The following is a 13732-nucleotide window of genomic DNA, read 5'->3' as shown; positions in this document are numbered from 1 at the left end:
GCAAATGTAAATGTGCTGGCAAATGCCCTGGAATCAATACAGCAATACTGGCAAATGCATTAAGGGAAATCTGGAATACTGACAGATTCATTGGTGGAAATATCAGAATACTTGCAAATGCATTGGGGGAAATATTGGAATACTGACAAATTCACTTGTGAAATACCGGAATACTGGCAAACGCATTGGGGAAATATTGGAATAAAGAGAAAATCCTTGGGGGAAATAACATAATACAGACAAATGCTTTGGGGTGTGTATAGGAATACTGACAAATTCATTGGTAGAAATACTGGCAAATGCATTGGGAAAAACTAGGAAACTGACAAATCCCACTGGGAAAAATATTTGGAACATTGTTGTCGAAAAAAAATGTGTTCTGACAAATCTAATGTAATGCACTGGAATACTTTAAAATGCTTTCAGGATAAATGTTAGAACACTGGGATATACAGTGGAGTATAAACTGGACTAAAGACCAACTTACTGGGAGAAACACTGGAATTCTGGCAAATGCTTTCAGGATAAATACGGGAAAAGTGGCAAATGCATTGGGAAAAAATTCTAGTACACTGACAAATGCAATGGGGTCCATACTAGAATAAGGGCAGTTGTACTGGGGGAAATACTAGAATATGTGCAGTTTTATTTCTTACCTTTTAAGTGATAAGTTAAGTGATACTTTTTTTGATCCCACAAACGGGGAAATTCCACCTCCGCATTTAACCCATCCGTGAAGTGAAACACCACATACACACTAGTGAACACACACACTAGGGGGCAGTGAGCACACTTGCCCGGAGCGGTGGGCAGCCCTATCCACAGCACCCGGGGAGCAGTTGGGGGTTAGGTGTCTTGCTCAAGGACACCTCAGTCATGTGCTGTCGGCACCGGGGATCGAACCGGCGACCTTCCGGTCACAGGGCCAGATCCTGCCCACGACTGCTGTTGATACAGCCTTACAGTGGTTCAGGTAATATTTTACAAACAGACAGTTTGTCGCATGTGGTGTTACATGTGGTGTCCCTCAGGACTCGATTCTTGGACCCCTAATTTCCCTGAAGTTCATTGGTGTAAATACTGATGGCTGCAAATGCAATCGCATGATGTAGAAGAAGTTTTGGAGCCCGGAACTGATGGGAGAGATGCGTGAGGATGGTGGATATCTGTTCATGACAGCTGTAGAAAGACGTGAGCATGCTGGTTATATGTGAGCGCAAGTCGGTCCTTGCACAGAACAGAAATTTACTCCACTGACCCATGCCCCATGCTGGCTGAGCGACACAGGGGAGCAGGAAGCAAAACAAATATCACACATATCACCAAATATCACAAATGTCACCTCTCAGAAAAGCTCAACCTTCACACTCTGGACCACACTGAGTCATAAAATCGGCCCTCGGTGTGGACAGAGATCACCGATATTGGTAGTAGCTGCACGTCTGTATTGGCTAATGATTGCGTAACACTAATTTGATGGCTAATCCATCATGTAGGTCTGTATTTCAAAGAGGACGAGTTTGTTAATACCATAAATCAAAGGACTGATGCTACATTGCAGTGTTAAAGGCTTATAGGCTTCTGCACAGTAATTAGCTGCAAACCTGCTCTGTTTTCCCCCGTGGCTTTATCCATATATTGATGTTTGCATAACTTTAGGACCGAGGGGGCTAATTTGAGTTATAGTTTCTCTCTGTTGCTCCGCTGGGATCCGATTAACAAATGGAAATCCGAGCACAAAGACCTCACATTTCTTAAAGCTCCAGCTGGGATTAGCTGAAAATGGAAGAGCAGTTGTGCCACCGCCAGAGTTTACCAACAACATCTTATTAAATCGTTCCATATGTGGGATTATCTGACTGCCCTGCAGTAAACTCGCAGCCGCTCTTGGGACGGACGCACTGCCGTATCGGCCCTTTCCTCGAGCCACATTTCAGCCGGAGTTGTAAATATCTTCAGCTTTCCAGTCACTGAGATTTGTTGCTGATGCTGTAAGCATCTTTTCGTTATCCTGGTCTCTATATAATGTGCACACGTCTCTCTTTGTATATGAATAATTTCATTACGCTGGGCATGTGCTCATGCATAATACTGGGAAACGTGAAGCGGGCGTTCTGCGCTGTGCAAAGACGAGCTAAATCTGCATATGGGAGTAAACAGGGAGGCTTAGCAATATGTTTATAATATATGAGCACTGAAATGTTTTCTCTATTATCCTTCGTTATCTTGCCGTGTGGGCTGCCTTTTTGCTTTGGAGAGGCAGAACGTACTGTAGTTGGTCTAGGATGCAGACTTGCAATTTCATTAGCTAAAAAAAAGAGATAGGATCTCATCAGTTTGACAAAAAATGAAAAAAGCCAGAAAAAGAGCCAGTCCAGTTCCATTTGGGTTGTACTTTATCAAATATCCAGTAATTGCCTTTCTTTCTGATCAAGATACACTGATAGCTTTAGCCTAATTTCGGCTGGCTTTATTGGTGAAAATTTCATGCAACTAAGTTGCGTGCAACATGATTTCTGTGCCAGTTCAGTTACACAAATTTGCAACTAGTTGCATGTTGTAAGTGCTATGCAACCTTATTTCTGTGCCACTTTAGGCTGGCTTTATTGGTGAAAATTTCATTATTTTTGTGCAAATTCATTTACATAAAGCAATGCAAAAAAACAAAGTTGCATGCAACTTACAATATGCAAGTAGCAGTGAGAGGAGAAACCAGTCAAAAGCTCCATTTTCCCAATTTTTGCAGCAGTGGTATAAACCAGATGTTGCATTTTTTTGGACACCAAACATCTCGTTGTTGAATTTCAAAAGAGTAAATGAGTACAGAGCGCCTCCTGCCTTCTCCACCCTAAATAAACAAGCTACACTGCTAAAGCTCTTCTCTGACAAATCACCCATTTCTGTCTGCACCACGGTCACCATGCCAACGTTTGTGTGGGTTCATGTCATCATTGACTATGAAGTGCAATGAGGTGTGGAATAGCGTTTTTTTTTCCTTTCCAATGTAAACAAACGTGAACGCAGTATAAGGCTTATCTCAGCTCAGAGTTTGCCGTGGGTGTTTCAGTTCTCCAGTTTTCCAAGGACGTGGAAGGTTTTCATGCTGTACACGCTGCTCCTCATACTTGACCTGGCTAGCTCTGGAAGAGGAAGCACTGCTGTTTTGGACTGTAAGACTTTCCTCGACCCTCCGGTGCTCGGCTGAATGTCAGGCACATATTTTTCTGGAACGTTCTTTAAGGCTCAGTCACAAAGATGTGAACTTTGCAGATTTACGTCAGACAACAAACTCACTTTTCAGTGTGTTTCTGCTGAAAATGTGTCTTGGATGAACTACAAAAAACCCTTTTAACAGTTGGTTCTCAAAGCCTTTCTCAGATTTGAAAATCTTCTAACCATTTCCTCCATTAGGCACTTACGATTTCTCACATTATCAGCAGGTCTGAAAAACCTCTGACCATGTCCTGCATTGTACAGTGACGGTATCCTCCGTTCTACGCTGCATACAAATGTGGTTTCTCCAGGCAGTAGCATCCGCGAGCGAGCACTGCATTAATGCTGGAAACAGCTTCCTCTTACATTTTGTTTGCACTCAACCTAAAATCAGAACTGACCGTTCTTACCATGTTAGTCCATGTTTCCGGTCATAGTCAGCATAGATTTGCTCCTGGTGATCATACGGTTGGTGTTTCTCCAGAAGGTCCTGTCTTCTGTTCCTCAGGCTTCTGAATATTTGGTTCATGATTCTTCTGATTGTGTCCACCCACCTTGCTGCTGGCCGTCCTCTTTACCTTTAACTGTGTTCTGAGCAGTGTTGAGGTATTGAGCTTCACAGGTTTTGGATTCCTAATAGCAAAGAATTTCTTTCACACATGAAAATGACAGACACCCTAAATTTATTCTACCTGTAAAATATTAAATCCTATCGGGTTCAAGTCGAGTTTTCCAGCAGATAGAATGGAATTTCCCCGTTTGTGGGATTAAAGAAGTATCACTGAACTTTTCAAGGAACACAGACAGCTCTTTATTTCTTGTTTTAAGGACAAATCGTCTTTTTCTAATTCAAAACATTGATTGATAGAGTCATTGATTGAGTATAAAGGTCAGTGCTAAATGTTTTTTCGCATAGTGATCTTAGGCTTGTGTGTTGCTGCTCGGCCATTGGAAACCCATTGCGTGAAGCTCCTGGCGCACAGTTTTTGTGCTGATGTTGCTTCCAGAGGCAGTTTGGAACTCTTTAGTGAATAATACAACAGAGGATAGGCAGTTTTTATGTTCAGCATTTAGTGACCCCCATCATTTCACCATAATAGCACTTACAGTTGTCTGAGGCAGACCTAGCATGGCAGAAATGGGAGAGGTGGCATCCTATGACAGAGCCACGTTGGAAGTCCCTGAGCTCTTCAGTACAACCCATTCTACTGCCAGTGTTTGTCGAGGTTGTATGGCTGTGTGTTTGATTTTATATACTTGTTAGCAATATAGGCCATACGTTTGGCCATATAGTGCATGATTTCCATTCAATTAGCTTTCTAACATCACACTAATGATTAACAAATACCGTTGTGCAGGCCTAGTACTTACGATATTAGAAAGGTTTCAACTCGGAGCTTTTGTCTAGCAGACTGGGGGTTAAAAACTCTGTTTAGGATGCAGTTTGGTAATTTGGTATTGCTAATCCATTGGCACTGGTATATAATCCCCCCCTACACTTCTCATATAACTGGACCAGAAAGCTGCACCAAAGAGAGACCGAGTGAGGTTGGGTCTAAATTTAGCCACACAGATAAAAATACTGCATAAGTAGATTGTGAGCTTAACCCACTAAACGTGAAAGAGGATCAGTTTTGTGCTGTTAAATATTCAGATATTTGAAACCTGGTATTATTTCATGTGAAAGTTCGAATAGCGAGGCTTGGCTCTGCTCCCCAAGCGGGCAAATAGGGACGGGAAGTCTGAAGAATCAATCTTTTTTAATTTAGCGAAGAATGAGTCAACAGTAACCTCCACGTCTAATCAAGGTACAATAGCTAAGCTGCTAAAGTGCGTGGAGCAGCAGGGATCGTCTCCAGGCTTTATTCTCCTTTCTCCGGCATTGTTCTTCTGCCTTTTCTTCTGCTGCTTCATATCTGCCCAGAGCTTTTTGCACAACGACAGTATGATGATAGTGATAGTGTCACGGAACCACCAGCGAGGTGCAGATGAGCAGCGCTAAAGATAAGAGACATCAAACAGCAGGAGAGCTCAAAAGGAACGCTTGAAGCTCGGCCGACTCCCAGGATGGAGGCTGATCTGCATGCAGGTTCTCAGATCGCTTAAACGAAGCTGAACGTCTCTGTCCAAATCACCGCCCCATCGCTAATCAGGGAAGACGCTGCAGAAAGACCGGAGACCGAAAGAGGTTTGACCGGCGGGAGCTGATGTCGGATAGTCGGTCAGCCAAGATGTCTTTGGCGTCTGAAGTTTGCTTTTCTTACTTCTGCACTCAAACTAAAAGGCTAATGTAGAAAACAAGCAAGGGGGAGGGGCTTCTACCCCACCAATTAGCATTGTGCTAACTAGGGCTGCATGATATGCACATGATATAATATGATATACTTGTTTCTACACTCACTGTCCACTGTATCAGCTCCACTGACCGTATAGTTCCCCTCTGTAGTTCTACAGTTACAGACTGTAGTCCATCTGTTTCTCTGATACTCTGTTACCCTGTTCTTCAGTGGTCAGGACCCCCATGGACCCCCACAGAGCAGGTACTATTTGGGTGGTGGGTTATTCTCAGTACTGCAGTAACACTGATGTGGTGGTGGTGGGTTAGTGTGTGTTGCGCTGGTGCGAGTGGATCAGATACAGCAGTGCTGCTGGAGTTCACTGTGTCCACTCGCTGTCCACTCTATTAGACACTCCTACCTTGTCGGTCCACCTTATAGATGTAAAGTCAGAGACGACAGCTCATCTGCTGCTGCTGTGTTGGTCATCCTTTAGTCCTTCAACTGTGGTCACAGGACACTGGATGTTTATGGTTCTTGGTCCAGCAGCGACATTGCGGTGTTAAAACTCCAGCAGCACTGCTGTGTCTGATCCACTCGCACCAGCGTACTAGAGTACTTTTTGAACCGATCATGCTTTCAAAGTGGCTTTATAGCAGAGTGGTTAAGTCACTCACTCTGCCTTCTTAAAACTACATTCCGACCAGTCTAATTATGTAAATCTGACGCTGAGCACATGCAATGTAATTGTATCTGTTTCCTTATTAAAGCACTTAACAATGTGTTTATCACCAAAGCTTACATTGCAATAGCAGTAACAGTACAATTACGAGTGATTACACACACTCACCTCAAAGCACGTGGGGCTGTTCAGGACTTTCTAATCGATTTGATTATGTGGTTTCTGACACTGTATGACTCACTGTTATCTATAAACATAGACCGAAGCACATCACGTAGCTCGTGGCCTGAATTTTCAGAGGCCGCTGCTGACTCCCTCAGCGACACTCACCTACATTTCTGAGAAAAATGCTTTTGGCTTTGAAAAGGCCCCATACAAACAAACCTGAACTGATCTGAACTGCATCGTTTTGTTACCACTGCTGCTATTGTAGCAGCTCATCTACTGCTGAGCTTTGTGGTATGACTGTGAATTATCTGCATCACGCTGTGCTCCACCCACCCAAGTTGAAGAACGCATGGAGCAATCTGTAACTGCCGTCATTCCATATCACTGTGCTACACCAACGCTCCTCAATAACAGCCCTTTAGGCTCCATGCACCTCACATTTCACTGTTTGCTGCTCCCACACAACAGATTCAGCTCTTTATCAAATATACGCTCACTGACCACCCTTAACTTGTGCTTCCAATCACTGGCCACTTTATTAGAAACACCCACCTTGTGCTTCCACTCACTGGCCACTTTATTAGAAACACCCACTGCGTTTTAACTCACTGGCCACTTTATTAGAAACACCCCCTTGTGCTTCAAATCACTGGTCACTTTATTGGAAACACCCACCTTGTGCTTCCACTCACTGGCCACTTTATTAGAAACACCCACCTTGTGCTTCCACTCACTGGCCACTTTATTAGAAACACCCACCTTGTGCTTCCACTCACTGGCCACTTTATTAGAAACACCCACCTTGTGCTTCCACTCACTGGCCACTTTATTAGAAACACCCACCTTGTGCTTCCACTCACTGGCCACTTTATTAGAAACACCCGCCTTGTGCTTCCACTCACTGGCCACTTTATTAGAAACACCCACCTTGTGCTTCCACTCACTGGCCACTTTATTAGAAACACCCACCTTGTGCTTCCACTAACTGGCCACTTTATTAGAAACACCCACCTTGTGCTTCCACTAACTGGCCACTTTATTAGAAACACCCGCCTTGTGCTTCCACTCACTGGCCACTTTATTAGAAACACCCATCTTGTGCTTCCACTCACTGGCCACTTTATTAGAAACACCCACCTTGTGCTTCCACTCACTGGCCACTTTATTAGAAACACCCACCTTGTGCTTCGACTCACTGGCCGCTTTATTAGAAACACCCACCTTGTGCTTCCACTCACTGGCCACTTTATTAGAAACACCCACCTTGTGCTTCCACTCACTGGCCACTTTATTAGAAACACCCACCTTGTGCTTCCAATCACTGGTCACTTTATTGGAAACACCCACCTTGTGCTTCCACTCACTGGCCACTTTATTAGAAACACCCACCTTGTGCTTCCACTCACTGGCCACTTTATTAGAAACACCCACCTTGTGCTTCCACTCACTGGCCACTTTATTAGAAACACCCACCTTGTGCTTCCACTCACTGGCCACTTTATTAGAAACACCCACCTTGTGCTTCCACTCACTGGCCACTTTATTAGAAACACCCACCTTGTGCTTCCAATCACTGGTCACTTTATTGGAAACACCCACCTTGTGCTTTCACTCACTGGCCACTTTATTAGAAACACCCACCTTGTGCTTCCACTAACTGGCCACTTTATTAGAAACACCCACCTTGTGCTTTCACACCCTTGCTACTTTATTAGAAACACCCACCTTGTGCTTCCACTCACTGGCCACTTTATTAGAAACACCCACCTTGTGCTTCCACTCACTGGCCACTTTATTAGAAACACCCACCTTGTGCTTTCACACCCTTGCTACTTTATTAGAAACACCCCCACTCACTGGCCGCTTTATTAGAAGCACCTTATAGCTCCACTGTGTAGGTGTACTGTTATAGACTGTAGTCCATCTGTTGCTGCACACTGCATCAGTCTCCCTACTCCATTCATCACCGATCAGTTTCTGACCACAGGCCCACTGTTGTCCAGATATTATTCGGCTGGTAGTCCTTTCTCAGACACTGACACTGCTAGGTTGAGAGTTGTCCACCAACCAAACACATCCAGGGCAGCTCAGTGGTGAGAAAGGCGCGGTGTGATTACTGAAACACCTCCACACAGACGTGCTGTCTTTAAGGGGGGTTTTGGCTCTTTTCATGTTTCCCAACTTAAAGCTGTCTTTCATGTTTAAAAACTCTTCAGGGGAAAAAGCAAAATGTCAGCAGCAGAATTTTTATGCTCTCCTTTCATCCTGAGCACACTTAGTTCATACACAGTAAGACAGAGCGCACCCACACCACCTGTCACAGGTTCGGGACACCCTGTGTTCTCTGGAATTTAACTCTTACTTTCAATTAGATAAAAGGTGTCATTAGCATTCCACAGCTATTTGCTGTGCGTATAGCTTCAGCACTCGGCTTCATGTTCTTCAAAGCGTCTTCCTGGCATGAAGAGCATGTTTATAAATAATGATTTGACTGTTTTTCCTATTTCCTACTTCAACTCTGCTCCATAACATTGACCTCATGGTTCTAAGTATATATATATATATATATATATATGGATAAAAGTATTGGGACACATGCCTTAATCATTGAATTCGGGTGTTTTATCCAGTCTCAAGTGTATAAAATCAAGCACATAGCCATGCAGTCAGTCTTCGTTTATAAACATTTGTGCAGGAATGGGTCGTTCTAAAGAGCCCACTGAATTCGAGTGTGGTGCTGTAATTGGACGGCACCACTGCAACATGTGAGCTCGCCAAATTTCTTCCCTCCTACATTTTCCACAATCAGGTGTGAGTGGGAGTGGGAGCGTTTAGGAACCACAGAAGTGGGAGCATTTAGGAACCACAGCAGCTCAGCCACGAGGAGTCAAACCACATAAAGTTACAGAGTGGGTCGCCGAGTTCTGAGGAGCACAGAGGATAAAAGTCACCAATGCTCTGCTGATCAATAACTGCAGAGTTCACACCTCCCCTGGCATCAACATCAGCACAGAAACTACACCGGGGGCTTCATGGCAGGGTTTCTATGGCCAAGTAGCTGCATGCAAGCCTTACATCACCAAACGCAATGCACAGCGTGGAATGCAGTGGAGTAAAGCGCCGCCACTGGACTCTGGAACAGTGGAGACGTGTTCTCTGGAGTGACCAATCACGCTTCTCCATCTGTCAGTCTAATGGACGAGTCTGGGTTTGGAGAACGTTACCTGCCTGTCTGCACTGTGCCAGCTGTAGTTTGGTGGAGGAGGGATGATGATATGGGGCTTGTTTTTCAGGGGTCGGTCTAGAACCCTTAGTTCCAGTGAAGGGAAATCTTAGTGCTTCAGGAGAACCAAGTCATTTTGGACAATTGTACATTTCCAACTTTGTGGGAACAGTTTGGGGAAGAACCTTTCCTGTTCCATCATGACTGAGTCCCAGAGCACAAAGCAGCTCCATAAAGTCATGACTGGGTGAGTTTGGTGTGGAAGAACTTGACTGTCACTCACAGAGTCCACACCATCAACACCTTTGGGGTGAACTAGAACGGAGATTGTGAGCCAGGCCCTCTCGTCCAACATCAGTGTCTGACCTCACAAATGCTCTTCTGGATGAATGGGCTGAAATTCCCACAGACTCTTCAAAATCTTGAAAGCCTTCCCAGAAAAGTGGAAGCTGTTAGGGCTGCAAAGGGGGACCAGCTCCACATTAATGCCTGTGGATTTAGAATGGGATTCATAAAAGCTCCTGTAGGTGTGACGGGGGGGGGGGGCAATACTTTTGTCCATATGATGGGTGGAAAGCAATCCGATCCTCACAGCAGTGTTCCAGCAAGAGTAGAGGCTGTTACTGCAGTAAAGGGGGACAAACTCACTATTAACACTCTTCATTTGAGAAGACGTGCTGGAGTCTGCAGACTGTGGGACGGATATTGCGCTCATGACAATGACAATATTTACACTCAGATTAGATGGCCTTCTTGTTTCCATGGTGAAATCCCTGACCGATCTCACTGCTTCTTCTCCAGCAGGTAAAAGAGACTGGTCTGCATCTTCAGTTGGCCTTCACTGTCCATTACATGCATCCAAGTAATATTTAGAAAGTCGCATGCAACAGTTTGGTGCCCCTGGACAAACGACAGTTACTGTTTTTTTTCTGACCTTAACATATTCGGAAAAAATAAATAAATAAAATAAATAAAATGTGGCCGTGCAAAAGCTAAGCCACATTTTATGTATTATGTTCTTATTTTCATGTCAATATGTTAAAACTCAGCAGAAAAATAGATTTTATAAGGGATTTTGTAACTAAAATTCTATAAAATTTCACAAAAACTGCAAAACAATAAAAAGATAAATGACCATAGTCTAAAGGTGCCCAAGCTTTTGGACTTGGGGGTCGAAAGTGCAGTATGCTGGGGGGTCCAAGGGCCAGAAAGACAAAATAGTGTACAAATAAAGAAAGCAGGAAGGTTTTATATCAGGTTGAAAATATATTTGTAATACTACACTATATTTTCTCAAAAACCTGAAAAAGCACAATTTTTAAAAAGGTAAATAAGAGTTTTGTAGGTTTTATATACCACCTGTAGTTTGTTTTCTCATTGGGTGGTGGTGGAAGGGGGGGGGTGTTTGGGAAACTGAGTAAAATTTTGTAAAACTAATTCCATCCCAGTAACACGTTACTCTTACTTGATTATTTAGGTTACATTAGATTGTTTAGACTACTTTTATTTCCATTTATTTTAAAGTACTAGCGCTGCAGTTTTTAGCTGCTCAGCTCTGACGACTGTCACCTTTCTCCTGTGTCTGGATGAGGCTCCTGGTGTTTTCAAAGTCAAAGGCATCTTCCATGCAAAAAGGAAAACATTTTTAGGGGGAAGTGGTGAAGTGTCAACACCGGAATATTAATATCTCCCTTTCATCTTCGGTACATGTGGTTCCCACAAAGTAACACAGAGCACACGCTCAAGATTACAGGGCCAAGATATGGCCAAAATATTTTATTTAATTTAATAAAAACTTCATTTCATATTATTGCTTTGTTGTTATTTTACCTTGTTTTAAGTTATATTAACAGATTACACCACAGATTTTATTTACAATGCTCACAAATACTTAAAGGATAATAATACAGTGTTTTAATAGGGCTGTAAAAGGTAACGTGTTAAACTGTTAATGCCACCTTGGGAGCCTCAACATTTTATATACGTTTTACCATCTTTGCTGTAAATGTGTCTCAGTGTGTGCTGATGCGCTACTATATGCTAAAAATATAATATAATATAAACGAAAACACAGACTGCTTTAATCTTCAGCTCAGCTACAGCTGCTTTTCTCGCATCTCCAGCAGGAAACTTTTCTGCCAAAGTAGATCAGTTTCTTGTAAAACGTCTTTCAGCATTCGGCTTTTTACGAGGCGGAAGTCGCTTCTCGCTGCTTGTTCTGATTTTCCCGTTCCACTCTAAATGACACCTGAAGTGCCAGAATGTAACTGCTGCACCATTTAAGGTGGAACAGGAAAATCTGAACAAGAAACTGGAGAATGAGAAACTTCAGCTTTGGGATTTTTTAGTTTTTGTCAGTTTGTCATTGCAGATTAAACGTATGAGGAAACCAGCTGGAGTGACTATAAACACTAAAGTCCATTTGTCTCCAGATTATCGATGTCGGTCTTAAATCTCTCTCTTTGCCGTTTCGTAGCTACTAGCTGGGCGAGGCTGTCGTCTGTGTTGCTATGGTGACCAGCCGTCTGCGCTGATCTTCAGGGTTAAAGGGTGAATCAGCAGTTCTACATTAACTCCAGCGTTTAAGACCATTTACTGTTAAACTGTGTTGAAGGATCAGCAGAGCTTTATTTTACTGTAGAGGAGGATTATTTTATTATTACCTGCTGATCTGATTCAGCTGTGGAGCCACGACAGGGCAGGAAAAGAGCCTGTTGTGACCCCTGAACTATACAGTCTTATGCAGAATTTGACATGTTTTGTTGATTTTCTAAGTAACAATAAAACATTTATTTTTACCTACTAACCTAAATTCAGCTGTGGAGCAACAGGGCAATAAAAGAGCCACATGTTGCCGACTGGCTTAACGCATTTCCCTAGCTTGACCCTTTGAACTATGACAAATTAACTGCAATTATCTACACAAAATGATGTTATTAATCACAATTATTACCATTATCATCTGACCACCCTGGACCGAAGTAATTCATCTAGCATGTTAACAGATAGTGGTAAATGTTTCTTCTCCTTAGTGTAAAGTTACCACTTCAGAGCTGTGAGGTTTTCTTCAGTGACACTGTTTATTTGGTTAAAGGACCTTCTGTTTCCATGGTGAAGTCCAGCTGACCGATCTCTGTTTGCTTGTCAGGTGAAAGAGGCCAGTCAGCAGCCTCAGATGGCCTTCACTGTGCGCCACACGGCCGTGTCCTTCCAGACGGAGGGCGAGACGTGGCGGGAGCAGAAGGAGCGGCGGGCGGCGCTGATGGTGGGCATCCTGATCGGGGTCTTCGTCCTCTGCTGGATCCCCTTCTTCCTGGCCGAGCTCATCACCCCGCTGTGCTCCTGCGACATCCCTCCGGCCTGGAAAAGCGTCTTCCTGTGGCTGGGCTACTCCAACTCCTTCTTCAACCCACTCATCTACACGGCCTTCAACAAGAACTACAACAGCGCCTTCAGGAACCTCTTCTCCAGGCAGCGCTGAGTGACCGTGGCAGAGCATAGGACTGTAGCGATGAGTCGACAATGTCGATTAGTTGTAAAATGATGTCCATTACAAACTAAAACACTGTACAATGTTCGTATGATCTATAATATAATATAACAGCTCTATAATGTTCATATGATCCACACAGTCGCTCTGACAGACTGTAATACACTACAGGAAGCGTAGGGGGCGATACGGCTTCTACTGTTTCATTTAAAAAGCTCTATAATGTTCATATGATCCACACAGTCGCTCTGACAGACTGTAATACACTACAGGAAGCGTAGGGGGCGATACGGCTTCTACTGTTTCATTTAAAAAGCTCTATAATGTTCATATGATCCACACAGACGCTCTGACAGACTGTAATACACTACAGGAAGCGTAGGGGGCGATACGGCTTCTACTGTTTCATTTAAAAAGCTCTATAATGTTCATATGATCCACACAGTCGCTCTGACAGACTGTAATACACTACAGGAGGCGTAGGGGGCGATACGGCTTCTACTGTTTCATTTAAAAAGCTCTATAATGTTCATATGATCCACACAGTCGCTCTGACAGACTGTAATACACTACAGGAAGCGTAGGGGGCGATACGGCTTCTACTGTTTCATTTAAAAAGCTCTATAATGTTCATATGATCCACACAGTCGCTCTGACAGACTGTAATACACTACAGGAAG

General features: G+C 43.6%; 1 protein-coding gene across 2 annotated transcripts in view; it reads left to right on the top strand.

Moving 5' to 3' along the window:
• Positions 1-13227, top strand: part of htr5ab (5-hydroxytryptamine (serotonin) receptor 5A, genome duplicate b) — a 56207-nt gene extending 42980 nt beyond the window's left edge. For both annotated transcript variants that reach the window (XM_037546332.1, XM_017685025.2), the window contains exon 3: positions 12711-13227. In XM_037546332.1, coding sequence (XP_037402229.1) covers positions 12711-13043 — 333 coding nt within the window. In that variant the 3' untranslated portion in view covers positions 13044-13227. The remainder of the gene's footprint in view (positions 1-12710) is intronic.
• The last annotated feature ends 505 nt before the right edge of the window (positions 13228-13732 follow it).

The sequence above is a fragment of the Pygocentrus nattereri genome, chromosome 2 (genome assembly GCF_015220715.1).
Source record: "Pygocentrus nattereri isolate fPygNat1 chromosome 2, fPygNat1.pri, whole genome shotgun sequence".
In the NCBI taxonomy this organism is placed as follows: domain Eukaryota; kingdom Metazoa; phylum Chordata; class Actinopteri; order Characiformes; family Serrasalmidae; genus Pygocentrus; species Pygocentrus nattereri.
Note: the sequence above shows the minus strand (reverse complement) of the source record. Positions and strands in the feature narration are given on the sequence as shown.